This window comes from Phytophthora infestans, genomic scaffold (genome assembly GCF_000142945.1).
Source record: "Phytophthora infestans T30-4 supercont1.10 genomic scaffold, whole genome shotgun sequence".
In the NCBI taxonomy this organism is placed as follows: Eukaryota; Oomycota; class Peronosporomycetes; order Peronosporales; family Peronosporaceae; genus Phytophthora; species Phytophthora infestans.
In genome coordinates, this window is record NW_003303749.1 from 1,530,866 (window position 1) to 1,551,379 (window position 20,514).

Consider the following 20,514-nt stretch of genomic DNA (forward strand, 5'->3'; position numbering starts at 1 on the left):
CTGGACGGTTCGTCCCACCTCCATCGTCATGGCGATGAGTCGTTGATCCGCCGGGTCCGACCCCGCGAGAGGCGATCCTCCAGCCGTCGCTGGGCTTCCGTCGCTCGGAGTTGCTGATCCCTTGACCATCTTCACTCTTCTCTTTCTCTTCTCTTCCTCTTAACTTGGTTAGCTGGCACCTATAAAAACAAGCACACACTCCTGTTCCCGGGTCGCGGCACCAGTTGTGGTGTAGTAGAACACACAAATATCGTCAGATGTGGATTCCTTACACAAACCACAACGACTCGCCGAGTTAGGTCGGCGGTTTGTATGGCCTGCGCAGAGGGTGGTCCCCTCGCGGTCCCGGCCCTTCCGGGACAGACGAGTGGCTCGCTTCCACCCGGTTCCGACTAACCAAGTCAGATCACTTCCGAGGCTCCGCCGAGTTTGGTTCGGCTGAGCTCGTTCACAACCCTGTGCCCTCCACCAAAGGATGAACGACGGCGCGCGAGCGCTTTTACAGGTCACCGAGCGCAGAGGCAGCTCAGCTAGAAGTGTTACGGCACCCGGGCTATCCGACGTACCGGCCCGCTGAGTATGCGGGACTTTCTTTCGCGCGTAGCGAGACTTTGTCCTACCCGGACCGACCTAATCTCTTGGCGCTACCAGTCAATACCCTACAAGCTATGCCTCTCGAGTATTGACGGCAGGCATAATCCAGCCCTATGCAGGGACTTACCGGAAAAGTGTACACGTGTCTTGGACTAGGAAAATTCTGCTCTGTTATCTTCTGGGAGCCCTTTCGGCTCCCCCTATTTAATCCTATGCTTCTCATACAAATATCTAATGAAATGTAGTCGTTTCGGATCTCTACCGACCCTTCAGCTAAGTTCCGGCGACCGTTGAGCTCAGCGGCTGTCCGGATAGCATATCCGGACGGATCGCCGAGTACTTACCGTGATCCTTGGCTCCTAAGCTCTGGGTTATCAGACCGAGCCGATTCTTGACCTAAAGTAGGTCGGCGTATGGTCGAATCTGGAAATCCCTACACCACATCTGTAGCGAGAGTGAAAGACTAATGAATGGCACTTGGGAATGATGTTCACATTTTGTTGTGTTGTCGTTTGGGTAATGCCCAACGGTTTTGCAGGGAGATCGCAATTGACAGTAATTAGGACGATTTTCGTACTGCCCATCTCTAACGATTAGCTAATCACATTCTCTAGGCAATCCACGTGTCAGACAAAAGGGCTGCATACATGATATAGAGTACTGATTTTCCGGTATAGTTTACTTCATATGTTATAATCACGGATAATCCGGAACAGCCTTCGTATTAGAAGGGTTAAGTAAACATGTAAATAACGCTACCAGTTCTTTTACAAAATTGGCAATCAAAGCATTAACATGTGTTCTGACAACTGTACATGTACTGTGCAGGATGAACTTGATTGCGAACAATTCATGTTCTCTGGCTCTCCAAAGTACGTACAGTACGTGCAGGCTGTACTTCAGTCTGTGAGACTGTTATTTCGTCAATTCACCGCTCCGATAGAAATATGGCCATCATAGTGTTGATTATAGCGTTGATATTGGCGGTGGATCATTCATCAGCGTTTTCCTTTTCTACATTGTTTGACGATTCTGATACATCACGTCCAGATGGAGACCACGACGCTGATTCCCGTAATGAGACGGACATAAAACTCCAACAACCTCTTCTCGATCCCAAAGACTGGTTTCTCACCAAACAGGAGATCACGGACTCGCGGGGCGGCGTACCCAGGAGTGACATGGCAGTGTACACAACCGGCAACAAGGTGACGTCCTACACGGCGGCCAACGAATTCTTCAACGCTGTCTATAGCGACCTCAGTAAAACGAAGAAAGGCGATCGAGTTATGCTTGCTGCATGGCTGGCTGCGCTCATTCCACTCAAGCCCGACGTTGATCCCACCGGAGCGAAAACTGGTTTCAAACAAGTATTTGCTGACGTCGTGGAGCGAGGAGGGAACGTGAACATTCTCGGCTGGGCGAGTATTGCAGGATCTTACATGCCATACAACATCAAGGCTCGCGATGCTGTCAACAGCATTCCACCATCTCCACTCAACGGAGCAGAGGCGCTCTACATTTTTGATGACCGCATCGATCTCATTTCCTCTCACCACCAGAAAACACTGGTGATCACAGCGGACAGCTCCTCTGATAAGAAATACCAACCCGTTGCGTACGTGGGCGGGATCGACCTCGCCATCGACCGGTGGGACACCATGTACCACAACAATACCGCTATCCGAGATGCTGGGAAGATTACTTACAAGAGCAACAAGGGCTGGGTCGACGGTCACCTTCGAATCCACGGACCAGCTGCGAAAGACGTCGCGAGCAATTTTGTAGCTCGATGGAACTCGGATTATCTGCCGTGCCAAAGCCTAGATGACGACCTTCTTGACTTTAAGAACCCAAGGTACGGCAAGATCCCACCATTCAAGTACAGCAGCAGCAAAAAGGCTTCCAAGCTTGGCAACCAAAATGTCCAGATCACGCGAACCTTCAGCTGTCAGTACAAACACTACAAGGAGTTCGCCCCCAAAGGCGAGAACTCGCTGTTCCAAGCGCGTATCAAGGCTATTAAGAATGCGAAGAACTTTATTTATGTCGAAGACCAGTACTTTGTCTTCGTGCCAGAACTACTTGATGCGGTGATGGAGGTGATGCCGCGCATCCAGCGTCTTATCGTCGTTACCAAAGAGCAAACGAACGCGTTCACGAACGCCGGCTACATCAAGTATTTGTATCAAATGGTCGAGCCTATCCGATCAAAGTACCCGGACAAGTTTAAAATTTACACGACCAAGCCCGAGCTGAAACTTCTGATCCACACGAAGCTGGTGATCATCGACGACGTGTATTTGTCCATTGGTTCGGCCAACTGGAACCGTCGTAGCATGACGGCAGACCCGGAACTCAATGCAGACGTCGTGGACAGCGATACTGTGAAGTCTCCTGAGGGTCTAACGGTGGGTAAGTTGCCTCGAGACTTTCGCATCCGCAAGTTCATGGAGATGACAGGATTGAGCTACGACGAGTTAAATGCCATGACATTTGTCGAGGCTGCGGATCAGTTCGCCGTAGCTGCTACCGACAAATCGACGATACTGGCCACGAACACTGTCGAGCACCATAGGTACTTCATTGCCATTACGGACGCCATGCGAAAGGTATCAGACCCGCAGTTCACTTGCAAAAATGACGATAGGTGAGTGAGTTTCCAGAGAAGAAGTGATTTCTCATGAACTGATCTGTAGCTTGTACTTTAGATCCTGGACGGCAAAGATGAGAAGATTTTGGTCGAAGTTGACAAATTGGTAACAAATGATGTATAAGGTGATGTGGCAAACGTAAAGTGTACATGTGACATGCGTTTTGTAATGGGAACATTTTTTGCAAAAACAAATGAGTTCAATCGACGAGCACGTAGTCCACGACGGCAAGGGCACGGCGCGCACGACGCGATGCCGCCACTGCAACAAAGTGTTTGCCTCCAGAAGCAAGGGACGTTGGTGCCAGCACATGCGCAGTTGCGGCAGCTTGCCGCCGCAGTTACGTCACTACTTCTCCAGCTACGAACACAAACGGTACGCGCGAAAACCATGGAATCCATCGGCAACCGCATCCAAATCGGAGCCACCGACAAGTCCTACTCTCAGTTCCAATACCGAAAGCTCACCCGGTAGCCCGATTGCTGGTGCTGCTGGTGTTAATGATACACCATCCAGTCCTATCGCTACTAGCGCCGAAAAACCTGGGGAGAACAGCTTACTCAGGGCTAGTGATGCCACACTCGGCTCTGGTGCAGCAACAGATTTCTTGCACCAATCTTCCGACGACATTACGGAGGTCCTGCTGATTCACGGACCTTGCAGCTTCACGCGGAACTCATGGACAGGGTGAGACGCTATTGCAAACTAGTGACGGGATGTTGCCCTTGGCTGAAGCTGTGTATGAATTTTGATGAGAACAGAGGAAATGTTAGCAAGGCCGATTTGCTACGAGAGGTGCGGGACATGGCGGTGGATGAAGAGATCTCGCTCGTCACACACGAGTCCAACCACGAGGGGGAAATCCTCGACTGGTTGCTCAATTCCAAAGAGAGCGAGGTCATTGTTCTCTGCTGGCTTGGTGCGTAGGGACATTCATAACAAGAATGGGCTCTGGGCCTTCTGAAACGTGCGTCTCTTTGTTTTGACAGGACGTCTGTCCGACTCGCCAACCATTCTCCGTGCTTTGGAGCTGATCAACAACTCTGTCATCGTTGTGAGTCCCATCGGAGTAAATCACGGCACCCTGCCATCTATAGTCGTTGGTGTGATGTCAGGTAAGGTTGCAAACGGTGTGTCGACTTATGCTGGCCATGGGAGCTAATTGCTTTGTGTAATTCTGCAGGCTTTGGACAGCAATCGCTCAGTTTGGCGCTGGCTGCGGCGAAGAATCTTAATGCCCAGCGCTAGATCGCCCCGTGCATGTTTACTTTTCGCAATGACAGCGTCATGCCGTCACGTAGTCGGTGGATTAGCAGTCTCCCATAGGTACAGTATCATGGACACGTTTCTTCTTGGCGCTTCATCAAATTATTTCGTCAGAAATTATGAAATACCTTCAAGGATCTACAGTACTTACTTGAACAGGTAAAAATAGCACGAATACGACGCAAAGAGAGCTTATTTGCTCTCGACGTGCGCGCGGCAAGCTTTGCAGTTTTATGCCGAGAGCACGTCTATAACGTGCACGTCGCGCATGATGCTACAGAATCTGCGCGTCGTGTAGGCAAGCACAGACAGCTTCGGCGTGTGGCAGTGCTCACGTGCGAATACATGTATGATGTAAATGTAGTAAGAAATGCGATCAGCAGCAGCTTGGATCGCATGCAAGATGTCGGGAACGCTGATGGGAAAGAACGAGTGACTAGACCCAGTTTTCTGTATGTGGTTATCGTGGCCTTAAGCGGTGACCCTCTGAACGCTGTTACATCCTCGGAGATACCATGTCACGATGGATAGAAGACAGCATGCGTTACACCAAGCAGAAACAGACGTGTGGCCGAAATCAAGCCAGAGCCAGGCGAGCGCGGATTGGATCATCAAACGTCGCGATCTCCCAAGAGTAACAAATCTCAACCCATCTTGTAAGGCTGCTCGAATTTATCAAGACTGAGACTATATTAGATATCGCAGGTTGAATTCGATTCATCGTTTTGATTGCTACAGTGTGGCGCCACGTCCAGATTAATTGAATTCAACACGAAGGCAAGTATCTTGCAAAATTCTCGGATAAGACGGTGAGGGGCACGCATGCGTTTCGGATCTACTGTAAGACGAGCAATACTTGTTGGAAGAATTGAGAACATTACCAGAACAGACATCTGACTGCGGAAGGTATCATAATAAAGAGGTTTGGGCTTTCGAACAAAGAAGCCGCTGAACGTCTCCAGGCAGCCGGAAACGTCGCCAACGGCACATTCGCATTTCCAGAGAAACGCCCAAGCGCCCACTATCATCGGCAAAACATGAACATGCTGCTGTCGAGAAAACGTAGCCGCGAGATGGAGGCAACGCCGCCACCGACGCTTCCCGTTCTGCGCTGCCCGAGCGTCGAGGACCACAGCTGGTTACTTGGCGGCGTGGACAACACGATGCACCGGCAGGTACCTACGATTGAGGCGCCGAGTCCGCTGTTTCGCGCTCGTCTGAGCTCACAAGAGCTGTTCTTGAGCGTCGTCATGGAGTGGCAAAAGGCCGAACCGCAAAGTCTGCACGGGGGGCCCACCACGGACACGGTGTCGGATGGCTATACGACGCCCAGCTCGGAGGACTCGGAGTTTGAGGCCGCGTCACCCAAGAAGGCCAAGCGCGTGGACGAGGAGAGCCCCACGAGCGTACACAACCCACCGCGTGACATGACGTCGCTTCGGCTGGACTATATCGCTAGGCCTGTCAAGATGATCGGCGCCTACACACCCGCGGCGCGTCGTGTGCTGTTGCAGAAGTATATGGCAAAACGTGCGCGCAGATTGTCCCAGCACAAAGTGCGCTACGGCGTGCGTAAGACACTGGCGAATGCGCGTCCACGCGTGAAAGGCCGCTTTGTCAAGACTGTGCAGCCACTTACCGCTGCCGCTGTGGAAGCTCAGCAGGCGCAGCAACAGCAAGCGCAGTAAATCGACGCTACTTCTCCCACCACAAATTTGATTCGCTTGCTGCGCGCTTGATGCCTGTACTCTAATTCACGTAATAATATATTGGCAGCTTGCATTCTTTTCCTGGCAACCTCATGCATTTGCGTGCTCGAGTGTTCACGTGGCGGCGTCGGCTCCGTTGAAACGGTTGAGAAAAGGCACTCAAAAATAACCATGGCCATACTACAGGTATAAAGGGTTGGCGTGCAAATACTGGTGCATCGGATATGGTGTTGCTGCCCATTCACACTGCAGCAATTGCCAAAGTGGCAACAGTGCACAGCAAATTCTTTCAACCCAAACATGCAATTATTCATTGCGACCTTATAAGATCGCTCCACCAGCCAGCCAAATCTCGATACAAACTTGGTGATTGTGCACATCAACGCGAAGCAGAGTTGCGATGGACATTGCGGACGCGTTCGACGCTATCTCCGGCTACGAGGAGACGCTCGTGGCGCAGGGCGAGGCCATGGGCATGGAACGCGGACGCGAGCTAGGAATCGAGGAAGGCCGCGAGCTCGGGTGCGTCTCCTAGGGCTACCGAGGGTGCGTGGACGCGCTAATCGTGATCCTCGTGCGTAGCATCATGAAGGGTGCGGAGATCGGGAGCGAGTTGGGCTTTTACCAGGGCTGTCACTTGGTGTGGAGCCACATGCTGCAAAGCGAGAAGTTGAAGAGCAAACTACCGTAAGTGATCTCGTCAATGGCACAATTGCCAGTGAAGCGTCATAACTGACACTGTATCAAACGGTTGGCCAGGACTAGAGCTGCCAAATCGGTGGCGTCGTTTGGCGTGCTGCTCGATGCTTTTGAGCTGAAGGTGCGTGTCCGATAATATCGGATATGAAAAAGAAAATTGGAGGGCGATTGTAGCTCAATTACTGCTGCAGAATGTAGTGGACGAGGACATGATGCAGGAACTGCTGCGTATCCGAGCCAAGTTTAAGGTTATTACCGCAATCGCAGGCCTACGGGAGAGCTTGGTGTACAGCAAAGAAGATATCAAAGCACATAAAGACATGTCGTTTTGAGCAAGGGAACTACAGTCGCGGGGCACGAACCAAACGCTGAAACACGTACTGGTAATAAGTGCTGAAAGTGGAGAGGATTCCCAGAGGAGAGTCCGAACTACTTGGGATTTCCAAAAGTGCAATCCAGTTTGGTCCAACAGCAATTGAACTCTGGGTAACAGGAAAAATAGCGGAACGTACAGAGAGTAAATTTGCTTGCTGTGTTTTCATTTAAATTCGAGCCACATTTTTCCACGAATGATCGACCAGCGATAATGCAGTGTGCTTGGCATCATAATCTTGTCACCTCAGGCTGAAGTGGTCATCATAATCCAAGGTAATGCATAATCCGATGGCACGTCAGCTCTGATTTAAAGCATCGACATGCACACTATAGCATGTCGATGCCTTTAGTTGCATTGTATGCACACTCGAGCAAGACTCACTTTTCATTTTTCCGTCTACGTCGACTGCAACATCAACAATGATCTCCCCTGCCCCATCCTAGATGACCTACCGTTTCCTCGGTAACTCAGGTCTCCTGGTCTCCAAAATCTCCCTCGGAGCGTGGATGATCTGGGACGATCGCTGCTCCGACGAAGGCTGGTACGATATCATGACCCAAGCTTTCAAGGAGGGCGTGAACTACTACGACAACGCCGAGTGCTACATCGGTGGCAAGTCTGAAGAAATTGTCGGTCGCGCGATCCAAAAGGGCATCGAGGAGAAAGTTTGGTCCCGCGAAGACCTCGTCATCTCCACCAAGATCCACGTCGGCACGAAGACAGGTCCCAATGACCAGGGACTGAGTCGCAAGCACATTGTGGAAGGCCTCAAGGCTTCACTCAAGCGTCTTCAGCTCGACTATGTCGACGTTGTCTTCTGTCACCGCGCCGATGACTTCACCCCTATCGAAGAAACCGTTCGGGCCATGAACTACGTCATTTACCAAGGTTGGGCGTTCTACTGGGGCACCAGTGCCCGCCGACATCGCCGAGGCATGCGAGATCGCTGACCGCTTAGGGTTGATCCGTCCCGTGGTGGAGCAGCCCAAGTACAACATCTTCGACCGTCCTCGTGTGGAATACGGTTTCCTGGATCTGTATAAGAAGTACAAGTTGGGTCTGACCACGTACTCGCCACTTGCTTACGGTGTGCTTTCCAACAAGTACACCTCGCTTCTCGACCGAGTTTTACAATAACGCGGTGCCAGACTTCCGTGACCGCGTTGTTAAGACCTTCGAGCTACAGAAGATCGCGGACGAGCTGGGCTGCTCCCTCGCGCAGATGGCTGTCGCTTGGTGTGTGTCCAACCCGAACGCGTCAACCGTCATGCTGGGAGCTCGTACGAGGAAGCAGTTGGACGAGAACCTGGACGCGATCCGATTCGTGGAGAAGATCACGCCTGAAATCAAGGCTCGTATTGATGCTGCGGTGGACCATAAGGTGCAAATTCCAGAGAAGGAGCCTCTCGCTAGTGTCCGTGCTCGCCACTTGTAAGTGTGGGTGGTTCGAGGAGGGCTGCTTCAATGTGGTGGACGAGTGGTAGAGCCTCTAGTTTGTCTAACATTGCTTGCACGTACTACAGTATCTGCTACATGTAGGAAATCATAAATGAATCGAGTTTGGGGGCGGATTTTTTAATGATATTTTTGGCTATTTTCTATGTCTCGGCTTCTGTTTATGATATTTTGGTTTTTATAAGTCAGAGGATTAATTAAATGTTGAGGGGCTTAAGTGTACAGTGCTGCTACAAACTATAGACGCACTCAAGTTTCGCTTGTTAGATGAGCAAAACGCAAAGCCAGCGAGCGCCGTTTGGCCCTAAAGCCTTCAATACTAAGCCAAACTGATACCAACAGAGCGTTTCTCGATAGTGTCGGTATTGCAAGCAGGACCGAAAAAATTACGTTAGGGGGGTGTTCTAAACGATAGACGCACTTTTTTAAACCCGCCACTTGTCGATGATTCCACCGTTTTTCAGCACAACCTGGGCCATACGTGTTGGCATATTGTCCACCAAGTCACGTAGGTAGCTTTGTTGAATTTCCTGCCAGCATCGGACGATTTGAGCCTTCAATTCCGCCTTGGAGTCGAACTGGCGCCCGCCTCGATACACAGACCACGCCAATTGCCCCCACACGTTCTCAATAGGGTTCAAATCGGGGCTCTTGGCAGGCCACTTGAGTTTCTTGATACCCAAAGCTTCAATATGGGCTTCAGTAAACCTCGATTCATGGATTGAAGCGTTATCGTGTTGAAAAACAGGCTTACGGATACCATGGTTTTGACGCAGGTTTTCGATAAACGGAACCGAGTAGTTGTCAAGTGTGCGTGTGTAGCACACAGAGTCTTGTCTCCCCTCCAGAAACGCGATGTCCGTTTTGCCGTGCGCGCTCATGCCAGCCCAAACCATCACACTCCCTCCCCCACTCACCCGCTTGGAGTACAACTCGGTGTCAGCCCTGACGTCGTGCCAGTAGTACTGGTAGCCGTCAGGGCCATCCAAATAAACTTTTTTTCATCACTAAAGATGACACGCTCCCACATGCGCGTCTTGCTCAAATATTTTGCAGCAAATGCTACACGTGCGACCTTGTGGTGAGGCTTGATGGCCGGAGAGGGTTTCCTCTTGATCCACTTTGCGGCACAAGACGAGCTCAACAGCCTGCGCACCGTACTTGGCTTGAGAACGTTGTCGAGCGCCTCGGCAATCCGTTTGGACGTGAATCGTTTGACTGTAGCAAGCCGAAAGACCCGTCTAGCGATCCGTTGGGTGACTTTTGCCGGCCTGCCGATTTTCTTTGAGGGTGCCGCCTTCTTTGGGGGCCTCATGATGTTGCGAACAGCATGGTCACTGCGCCCGATGGACCTCGCGATGTAGCGGTAGCTCCTTCCTCCCCAATGAAGCGCCTTGACCTTGCCGATCTCTTCGGGGGTTAGTCTGGTTTCCCGAGGCATCGTTTTGAGTTGTGTCGGTCTCCCAATTGCGCCCTTCGCCGTCGAATTTCGCGCGCTTTTCGTGGGACCTAATTTTAGCTAATAAGAGGGCGTACAGGAAGCAAAAAAACATTTTTTAAAAAAGTGCGTCTTTAGTTTAGAACACCCCCTAACGTAATTTTTTCGGTCCTGCTTGCAATACCGACACTATCGAGAAACGCTCTGTTGGTATCAGTTTGGCTTAGTATTGAAGGCTTTAGGGCCAAACGGCGCTTGCTGGCTTTGCGTTTTGCTCATCTAACAAGCGAAACTTGAGTGCGTCTATAGTTTGTAGCAGCACTGTATGCAGCTAGGAATGCAAGTATGCAAGGGTTTTCTCAATTTTTTGGGTGATTATATAGTTTTTTTCTGTTTGATGTTTGTCGACTAAATATGCATAATACATGCAGCTGCTGGTCTGCAACGTAGTACGCTTCTCAATGTTGTGTCCCATCTGGCACGAGTAATTAATCGCTCTTGCCAGTTCTTCAACCCCCAAGGCGCTGGCTTCATCATATTCCTCGAAATTGATGTTCCAGTATCGTTTACCGCCTCTCATGAAAGGTGGCTTAACTTTCCCAACGTGGTTGAGCTCTGTTTCTTCTCCTTCGTCGTTAGTTATACGCTCGGCCATCAGAATGCTCCAGTTGATGACCCTAGCGGGCATATCTACCAACCGCTTGATCAGCGAGTTCACAGCATGCTGCGACTTTCGAGGCCTGTCACGATCTAGGCATCTTGTCTTTTTTTCGAGGTCGTCCAGGTGGCTTTCGAGCCGGTAGGTTTCGTAGCATAACCTGTAGGTCTAGGGCGTCTACGAGATGTAGACATGCCAAACCGCGAGTGCAGAGCCAGCCGATTTGGTAGAACTGCTTACAGTCGCACTTGAACTTAGGGCGAATCATTTTGATCTCGTTGGTGCTCCAGGAAGGATTGTCCCAATCATGCTCGAGCGGAATTCGCTCTAAAATTTCCACGACGTGAAACGACAAAAAGCGCTGCTGGGTGTTCTCCACCTTCTCGTTTTGCTTGAGCTTACCTCTGAGCGAGGCTTTGTAGGTTTTGGTTCGATTGCCGTTAAGCTTAAGGCCGTGGAGGTTATCATCGGTTTCGATGTAGTGCTCGGCGCTGAAAAAATATTCTTGGATGCTGTTAACCGCCCGTCTGGAAATTCGTCTGTGAGTAGGGTAGTGGTTATCTTCTTTGCATAGAGTCGCAGCCATCTGCAAATCTTGTGCGCTCACTGGACCAGACGCATAAGGCCTGATAGGCTCAGAGCCGATGTCCATAGCACATTCGACCAAGATTTTAGGCAAAGTTCCAGCCAGAACGTGCCCCGTCGCTGCTCGAAGATGAATTACTGCTGTGGCCTTGATTGTTCGATTATGTGATTCAATCGGATTTTGGTTTGGCAGCACTCCAGCTGTGTCACTTGCAGTATAGAACCACAAATCCCAGGGGTCTGTCAGGTAATCATCTCTAAGCCACTGTGCGTACTCGGCTTCACCCAGCGTCTCCGTTTTCTTGACAGCTAGCTCGGATAAAACCTCGAAGTGACCAAGCGAGCGCGCTTCGCCGAGGTAATCTAGTTGCGGCTGAATGATTTCTTGGTAGCGCTCACTTGAAAACAAAAAAAAACTTTTTGCCTCTGGCATTGCGATACCAATGTGGCCAGCAGCTCAGAAGTTTGATGACAGGCCAGAGTTGGCGAAAGGCGCTTGCGATAGCGGCAGAGGGATCCGTTGATCCGTAGTTAAGCTCCAAAGCTCCACCAAAAACCAAATCACATTTGGCCCTGCAGACAGTAAAAAGCCGTGCATACGCGAAGGCTATTTCCATCCGAGTGAACATGGACGCCATTGAGTAGAACTTCTGCTGATACTTGTTCAGTGCCGTGTAACACACCCCAATGATACCGAACGAAACTAGTGTCCATCCGCCAAAATGGATCATATAAGTAACCTTCCTTCACACCAAGCTCTTTCGGGGATGTGTCGATCAAACGTTGGCCTAGTACTTGCCTAGGCGCAGTTCTGACCAATCGCCTGGACGTGAAGATAATCTCGACAGAAACCTCTTCATTCTCTAGAGGTTATGTAAAGCAGTATAGTACAAGTATCTCGTGCTGAATGTTGAATGCCTGCTGACAAAAACACAGTGCATCCCTGCCCAAATCATACTCGTGGTGCTACTGAAATTGCTCAAGCGTTGTGCACATTCTCGGAGAGGCCCACTCCATCACGTTGTCGTATTTTGTGATTGAAAAATGTCCATGTCTAGGAAGTCTCTGTGACCGATTCTTCAGCTGCTTAACACTAGGGAACATCGCAAGCCGATCTGGCGAATTCCTATATCGAACTTGAAGTGTTGTCAGACATTTTTTAGACCTTGGCCCGAGTCGATGTCCCTTCCGTCTCTTAATCGAATTCGGACTCAGATTCCGAGGAAAAAAAGGGATCGGGAGATGACGAACGGTGTCCATCTGAATGTCGTGACGTCGCGACGGCGAGCATGCGCTCTGCGGCTTCTAGCTCGACCCTAATCCGGTCAATGGCGAGTGCTGCACGGTCTAAAGAGACCCGAAGACGCTTGAACGGGCGCATCAAAGACAAATTAAAGAGTGAGTTATGCGGGAAGGCTTAGAAAACTCGGTACAATAGGCCTACTTTTTCTAGATTTAAAATTTTCTAAGTTTTATCGACTGGAATAGGGCGCTACCTACTCCAATACTGAAAATAACGTCAGATCATAGTATATAGTGTACTAAAAAGAACGCTATCTCCTCTAATACAAAAATATCGTCTGGCCAATACAATGCACAGAGCAATAACTGCTCTTTCTCTGGAAATAACGTCAGCTTATTATAGTCAACGATTGAAACCACATGTAACGAACGACCCTATTACTGCAAATATTGTCAGCTCCTAGTTGACAATACAAAACAAAAGAGCGCAAATAATTACATTTGACTATCTTTTTAAAGAAAGATAAGTTTCTTCTTGCTGGGGCTGCAAAATTATATTGATTTTTTAGTTTAAGTTTGATGCCCCCTGTTTCTGTTTTTCTTCAAGAGCCTCGCTCAAGACACTACATCAGTTCAATTTCAAACATGTACTACACTTGTGCGTTTTTCTTGCTCTTCATCTTGTGTTTTCTCTTCCTCTTCTTAGACTGCGTCTTGGTAGCTTCGGACAGTAAGGCTGAGCAGGGGTACTAATCGAAGTTTGAACGGCCATTGCGTCACTCACCGTGACACTGTCGGCTTTAGCGATAGGAACGGACACGGCAAATAGCACAGAGGCTCTCTTCGTCTTTTTCCGCGTCTCCTCTGCGTCCAAAAACGCGTCGTAGCGGCGCTCCTTAGCCTCCGAAGACGGAGCCGCTGCAGCCGTTACCGTAACTGTAGACATAGGCGTAACCGACTCATGCGTCCGGAGGTGCGCGACAATCTTCCTTTTGCAAATAGGATTCGCCCGGCGACCTTCAGCTCTGAGGCGCTCCTCCTCACTGCTAAGTAGCAGTTTCCGACATACTTTGCAAAACACGTTGATGGAATCTTTCTGCCCCAAGTTGTGGACCCTATCTGGAACAGCGGTTTTGCTCACCAGCCGCAGCGTTTGCGTGTGGAGGCAGTTTGGCGTTGTGGGCTATACAGCCTACCTTCCACATGCTTTGAAATGAGCCAACTCCCATAAAGAACCAATCATTCCGCGGGTGTGGGCCTTAGTAGCAATGGAGGAGGCGTTCGACAACGTGGAAAAACGGCAATTGACTGTTTTTCCTCGGTATTTTCGGTATTTCTGCAGCAGCTCTGGACAAAGCGATGTGTTCGCGCCAGATTGCAGCCGCTGGAGACAAATCACCGGTCACTATCTTTTTAAAGAAAGATAAGTTTTTTCTTGCTGGGGCTGCAAAATTATATTGATTTGTTTTAGTTTAAGTTTGATGCCCCCTGTTTTTGTTTCCTTTAAGAGCCTCGCTCAAGACACTACACCAGTTCAATTTCAAACATGTACTACACTTGTGCGTTTTTCTTGTTCTTCATCTTGTGTTTTCTCTTCCTCTTCTTAGACTGCGTCTTGGTAGCTTCGGACAGTAAGGCCGAGCAGGGGTACCAATCGAAGCTTGAGCGACCATTGCGTCACTCACCGTGACACTGTCGGCGTTAGCGATAGGAACGGACACGGCAAATAGCACAGAGCCTCTCTTCATCTTTTTCCGCGTCTCCTCTGCGTCCAAAAACGCGTCGTAGCGGCGCTCCTTAGCCTCCGAAGACGGAGCCGCTGCAGCCGTTACCATAACTGTAGACATAGGCGTAACCGACTCATGCGTCCGGAGGTGCGCGACAATCTTTCTTTTGTAAATAGGATTCACCCGGCGACCTTCAGCTCTGAGGCGCTCCTCCTCACTGCTAAGTAGCAGTTTCCGACATACTTTGCAAAACACGTTGATGGAATCTTTCTGCCCCAGGTTGTGGACCCTATCTGGAACAGCGGTTTTGCTCACCAGCCGCAGCGTTTGCGTGTGGAGGCAGTTTGGCGTTGTGGGCTATACAGCCTACCTTCCACATGCTTTGAAATGAGCCAACTCCCATAAAGAACCAATCATTCCGCGGGTGTGGGCCTTAGTAGCAATGGAGGAGGCGTTCGACAACGTGGAAAAACGGCAATTGACTGTTTTTCCTCGGTATTTTCGGTATTTCTGCAGCAGCTCTGGACAAAGCGATGTGTTCGCGCCAGATTGCAGTCGCTGGAGACAAATCACCGGTCACTATCTTTTTAAAGAAAGATACGTTTTTTCTTGCTGGGGCTGCAAAATTATATTGATTTTTTTAGTTTAAGTTTGATGCCCCCTGTTTCTGTTTCCTTCAAGAGCCTCGCTCAAGACACTACACCAGTTCAATTTGAAACATGTACTACACTTGTGCGTTTTTCTTGTTCTTCATCTTGTGTTTTCTCTTCCTCTTCTTAGACTGCGTCTTGGTAGCTTCGGACAGTAAGGCCGAGCAGGGGTACTAATCGAAGCTTGAGCGGCCATTGCGTCACTCACCGTGACACTGTCGGCTTTAGCGATAGGAACGGACACGGCAAATAGCACAGAGCCTCTCTTCATCTTTTTCCGCGTCTCCTCTGCGTCCAAAAACGCGTCGTAGCGGCGCTCCTTAGCCTCCGAAGACGGAGCCGCTGCAGCCGTTACCGTAACTGTAGACATAGGCGTAACCGACTCATGCGTCCGGAGGTGCGCGACAATCTTTCTTTTGTAAATAGGATTCACCCGGCGACCTTCAGCTCTGAGGCGCTCCTCCTCACTGCTAAGTAGCAGTTTCCGACATACTTTGCAAAACACGTTGATGGAATCTTTCTGCCCCAGGTTGTGGACCCTATCTGGAACAGCGGTTTTGCTCACCAGCCGCAGCGTCTGCGTGTGGAGGCAGTTTGGCGTTGTGGGCTATACAGCCTACCTTCCACATGCTTTGAAATGAGCCAACTCCCATAAAGAACCAATCATTCCGCGGGTGTGGGCCTTAGTAGCAATGGAGGAGGCGTTCGACAACGTGGAAAAACGGCAATTGACTGTTTTTCCTCGGTATTTTCGGTATTTCTGCAGCAGCTCTGGACAAAGCGATGTGTTCGCGCCAGATTGCAGTCGCTGGAGACAAATCACCGGTAAGTATCTTTTTAAAGAAAGATAAGTTTTTTCTTGCTGGGGCTGCAAAATTATATTGATTTGTTTTAGTTTAAGTTTGATGCCCCCTGTTTCTGTTTCCTTCAAGAGCCTCGCTCAAGACACTACACCAGTTCAATTTGAAACATGTACTACACTTGTGCGTTTTTCTTGTTCTTCATCTTGTGTTTTCTCTTCCTCTTCTTAGACTGCGTCTTGGTAGCTTCGGACAGTAAGGCCGAGCAGGGGTACTAATCGAAGCTTGAACGGCCATTGCGTCACTCACCGTGACACTGTCGGCTTTAGCGATAGGAACAGACACGGCATATAGCACAGAGGCTCTCTTCGTCTTTTTCCGCGTCTCCTCTGCGTCAAAAACGCATCGTAGTGGCGCTCCTTAGCCTCCGAAGACGGAGCCGCTGCAGCCGTTACCGTAACTGTAGACATAGGCGTAACCGACTCATGCGTCCGGAGGTGCGCGACAATCTTCCTTTTGCAAATAGGATTCGCCCGGCGACCTTCAGCTCTGAGGCGCTCCTCCTCACTGCTAAGTAGCAGTTTCCGACATACTTTGCAAAACACGTTGATGGAATCTTTCTGCCCCAAGTTGTGGACCCTATCTGGGACAGCTGTTTTGTTCACCAGCCGCAGCGTTTGCGTGTGGAGGCAGTTTGGCGCTGTGGGCTATACAGCCTACCTTCCAAATGCTTTGAAATGAGCCAACTCCCATAAAGAACCAATCATTCGGCGGGTGTGGGCCTTAGTAGCAATGGAGGAGGCGTTCGACAGCGTGGAAAAACGGCAATTGACTGTGTTTCCTCGGTATTTTCGGTATTTCTGCAGCAGCTCTGGACAAAGCGCTGTGTTCGCGCCAGATTGCAGTCGCTGGAGACAAATCACCGGTCACTATCTTTTTAAAGAAAGATAACTTTTTTCTTGCTGGGGCTGCAAAATTATATTGATTTGTTTTAGTTTAAGTTTGATGCCCCCTGTTTCTGTTTCCTTCAAGAGCCTCGCTCAAGACACTACACCAGTTCAATTTCAAACATGTACTACACTTGTGCGTTTTTCTTGTTCTTCATCTTGTGTTTTCTCTTCCTCTTCTTAGACTGCGTCTTGGTAGCTTCGGACAGTAAGGCCGAGCAGGGGTACTAATCGAAGCTTGAGCGGCCATTGCGTCACTCACCGTGACACTGTCGGCTTTAGCGATAGGAACAGACACGGCAAATAGCACAGAGCCTCTCTTCGTCTTTTTCCGCGTCTCCTCTGCGTCCAAAAACGCGTCGTAGCGGCGCTCCTTAGCCTCCGAAGACGGAGCCGCTGCAGCCGTTACCGTAACTGTAGACATAGGCGTAACCGACTCATGCGTCCGGAGGTGCGCGACAATCTTCCTTTTGCAAATAGGATTCGCCCGGCGACCTTCCGCTCTGAGGCGCTCCTCCTCACTGCTAAGTAGCAGTTTCCGACATACTTTGCAAAACACGTTGATGGAATCTTTCTGCCCCAGGTTGTGGACCCTATCTGGGACAGCGGTTTTGCTCACCAGCCGCAGCGTTTGCGTGTGGAGGCAGTTTGGCGTTGTGGGCTATACAGCCTACCTTCCAAATGCTTTGAAATGAGCCAACTCCCATAAAGAACCAATCATTCCGCGGGTGTGGGCCTTAGTAGAAATGGAGGAGGCGTTCGACAACGTGGAAAAACGGCAATTGACTGTTTTTCCTCGGTATTTTCGGTATTTCTGCAGCAGCTCTGGACAAAGCGATGTGTTCGCGCCAGATTGCAGTCGCTGGAGACAAATTTCCGGTCACTATCTTTTTAAAGAAAGATAAGTTTTTTCTTGCTGGGGCTGCAAAATTATATTGATTTTTTTTAGTTTAAGTTTGATGCCCCCTGTTTCTGTATCCTTCAAGAGCCTCGCTCAAGACACCACACCAGTTCAATTTCAAACATGTACTACACTTGTGCGTTTTTCTTGTTCTTCATCTTGTGTTTTCTCTTCCTCTTCTTAGACTGCGTCTTGGTAGCTTCGGACAGTAAGGCCGAGCAGGGGTACTAATCGAAGCTTGAGCGGCGATTGCATCACTCACCGTGACACTGTCGGCTTTAGCGATAGGAACGGACACGGCATATAGCACAGAGGCTCTCTTCGTCTTTTTCCGCGTCTCCTCTGCGTCAAAAACGCATCGTAGCGGCGCTCCTTAGCCTCCGACGACGTAGCCGCTGCAGCCGTTACCGTAACTGTAGACATAGGCGTAACCGACTCATGCGTCCGGAGGTGCGCGACAATCTTCCTTTTGCAAATAGGATTCGCCCGGCGACCTTCAGCTCTGAGGCGCTCCTCCTCACTGCTAAGTAGCAGTGTCCGAGATACTTTGCAAAACACGTTGATGGAATCTTTCTGCCCCAAGTTGTGGACCCTATCTGGGACAGCGGTTTTGTTCACCAGCCGCAGCGTTTGCGTGTGGAGGCAGTTTGGCGTTGTGGGCTATACAGCCTACCTTTCACATGCTTTGAAATGAGCCAGCTCCCATAAAGAACAAATCATTCCGCGGGTGTGGGCCTTAGTAGCAATGGAGGAGGCGTTCGACAACGTGGAAAAACGGCAATTGACTTTTTTTCCTCCGGTATTTTCGGGTATTTCTGCAGCAGCTCAGGACAAAGCGGATGTGTTCGCGCCAGATTGCAGTACGCTGGAGACAAATCACCGGTCACTATTTTTTTAAAGAAAGATAAGTTTTTTCTTGCTGGGGCTGCAAAATTATATTGATTTTTTTAGTTTAAGTTTGATGCCCCCTGTTTCTGTTTTCCTTCAAGAGCCTCGCTCAAGACACTACACCAGTTCAATTTCAAACATGTACTACACTTGTGCGTTTTTCTTGTTCTTCATCTTGTGTTTTCTCTTCCTCTTCTTAGACTGCGTCTTGGTAGCTTCGGACAGTAAGGCCGAGCAGGGGTACTAATCGAAGCTTGAGCGGCCATTGCGTCACTCACCGTGACACTGTCGGCGTTAGCGATAGGAACGGACACGGCATATAGCACAGAGGCTCTCTTCGTCTTTTTCCGCGTCTCCTCTGCGTCCAAAAACGCGTCGTAGCGGCGCTCCTTAGCCTCCGAAGACGGAGCCGCTGCAGCCGTTACCGTAACTGTAGACATAGGCGTAACCGACTCATGCGTCCGGAGGTGCGCGACAATCTTCCTTTTGCAAATAGGATTCGCCTGGCGACCTTCAGCTCTGAGGCGCTCCTCCTCACTGCTAAGTAGCAGTTTCCGACATACTTTGCAAAACACGTTGATGGAATCTTTCTGCCCCAAGTTGTGGACCCTATCTGGGACAGCTGTTTTGTTCACCAGCCGCAGCGTTTGCGTGTGGAGGCAGTTTGGCGTTGTGGGCTATACAGCCTACCTTCCAAATGCTTTGAAATGAGCCAACTCCCATAAAGAACCAATCATTCCGCGGGTGTGGGCCTTAGTAGCAATGGAGGAGGCGTTCGACAACGTGGAAAAACGGCAATTGACTGTTTTTCCTCGGTATTTTCGGTATTTCTGCAGCAGCTCTGGACAAAGCGATGTGTTCGCGCCAGATTGCAGTCGCTGGAGACAAATCACCGGTAAGTATCTTTTTAAAGAAATATAAGTTTTTTCTTGCTGGGGCTGCAAAATTATATTGATTTTTTTAGTTTAAGTTTGATGCCCCCTGTTTCTGTTTTCCTTCAAGAGCCTCGCTCAAGACACTACACCAGTTCAATTTCAAACATGTACTACACTTGTGCGTTTTTCTTGTTCTTCATCTTGTGTTTTCTCTTCCTCTTCTTAGACTGCGTCTTGGTAGCTTCGGACAGTAAGGCCGAGCAGGGGTTGAGCGGCCATTGCATCACTCACCGTGACACTGTCGGCTTTAGCGATAGGAACGGACACGGCAAATAGCACAGAGGCTCTCTTCGTCTTTTTCCGCGTCTCCTCTGCGTCAAAAACGCATCGTAGCGGTGCCCCTTAGCCTCCAAAGACGGAGCCGCTGCAGCCGTTACCGTAACTGTAGACATAGGCGTAACCGACTCATGCGTCCGGAGGTGCGCGACAATCTTCCTTTTGCAAATAGGATTCGCCCGGCGACCTTCAGCTCTGAGGCGCTCCTCCTCACTGCTAAGTAGCAGTTTCCGACATACTTTGCAAAACACGTTGATGGAATCTTTCTGCCCCAAGTTGTGGACCTATCTGGAACAGCGGTTTTGCTCACCAGCCGCAGCGTTTGCGTGTGAAGGCAGTTTGGCGTTGTGGGCTATACAGCCTACCTTCCACATGCTTTGAAATGAGCCAACTCCCATAAAGAACGAATCATTCCGCGGGTGTGGGCCTTAGTAGCAATGGAGGAGGCGTTCGACAGCGTGGAAAAACGGCAATTGACTGTTTTTCCTCGGTATTTTCGGTATTTCTGCAGCAGCTCTGGACAAAGCGATGTGTTCGCGCCAGATTGCAGTCGCTGGAGACAAATCACCGGTCACTATCTTTTTAAAGAAAGATAAGTTTTTTCTTGCTGGGGCTGCAAAATTATATTGATTTGTTTTAGTTTAAGTTTGATGCCCCCTGTTTCTGTTTCCTTCAAGAGCCTCGCTCAAGACACTACACCAGTTCAATTTCAAA

General features: G+C 49.8%; 5 protein-coding genes across 5 annotated transcripts; 4 read left to right on the forward strand and 1 right to left on the reverse strand.

The window, feature by feature from the left end:
* Window positions 1–1,541: 1,541 nt before the first annotated feature.
* On the forward strand, window positions 1,542–3,248 carry PITG_22809 (phospholipase D, Pi-sPLD-like-6; the record flags this gene model as incomplete). Its single annotated transcript, XM_002904898.1, has 1 exon — window positions 1,542–3,248. One exon carries the CDS (start codon window positions 1,542–1,544, stop codon window positions 3,246–3,248), a length of 1,707 nt encoding a protein of 568 aa, XP_002904944.1.
* A 2,274-nt stretch (window positions 3,249–5,522) lies between these two features.
* PITG_22810 (uncharacterized protein) lies at window positions 5,523–6,290 on the forward strand (the record flags this gene model as incomplete). The annotated part of the gene is made up of 1 exon (XM_002904899.1): window positions 5,523–6,290. One exon carries the CDS (start codon window positions 5,552–5,554, stop codon window positions 6,200–6,202), a length of 651 nt encoding a protein of 216 aa, XP_002904945.1.
* A 333-nt stretch (window positions 6,291–6,623) lies between these two features.
* PITG_06972 (uncharacterized protein) lies at window positions 6,624–7,254 on the forward strand (the record flags this gene model as incomplete). The annotated part of the gene is made up of 4 exons (XM_002904900.1): window positions 6,624–6,745; window positions 6,806–6,910; window positions 6,983–7,043; window positions 7,114–7,254. The coding sequence occupies 4 exons, from the start codon at window positions 6,624–6,626 to the stop codon at window positions 7,252–7,254; spliced, it is 429 nt and encodes a 142-aa protein (XP_002904946.1).
* A 487-nt stretch (window positions 7,255–7,741) lies between these two features.
* Window positions 7,742–8,837, forward strand: PITG_06973 (voltage-gated potassium channel subunit beta-1; the record flags this gene model as incomplete). Its single annotated transcript, XM_002904901.1, has 3 exons — window positions 7,742–8,186; window positions 8,447–8,729; window positions 8,822–8,837. The coding sequence occupies 3 exons, from the start codon at window positions 7,742–7,744 to the stop codon at window positions 8,835–8,837; spliced, it is 744 nt and encodes a 247-aa protein (XP_002904947.1).
* A 2,044-nt stretch (window positions 8,838–10,881) lies between these two features.
* PITG_06974 (uncharacterized protein) lies at window positions 10,882–12,063 on the reverse strand (the record flags this gene model as incomplete). Its single annotated transcript, XM_002904902.1, has 5 exons — window positions 10,882–10,891; window positions 10,939–11,353; window positions 11,462–11,759; window positions 11,876–11,890; window positions 11,992–12,063. The coding sequence occupies 5 exons, from the start codon at window positions 12,061–12,063 to the stop codon at window positions 10,882–10,884; spliced, it is 810 nt and encodes a 269-aa protein (XP_002904948.1).
* Window positions 12,064–20,514: the final 8,451 nt, after the last annotated feature.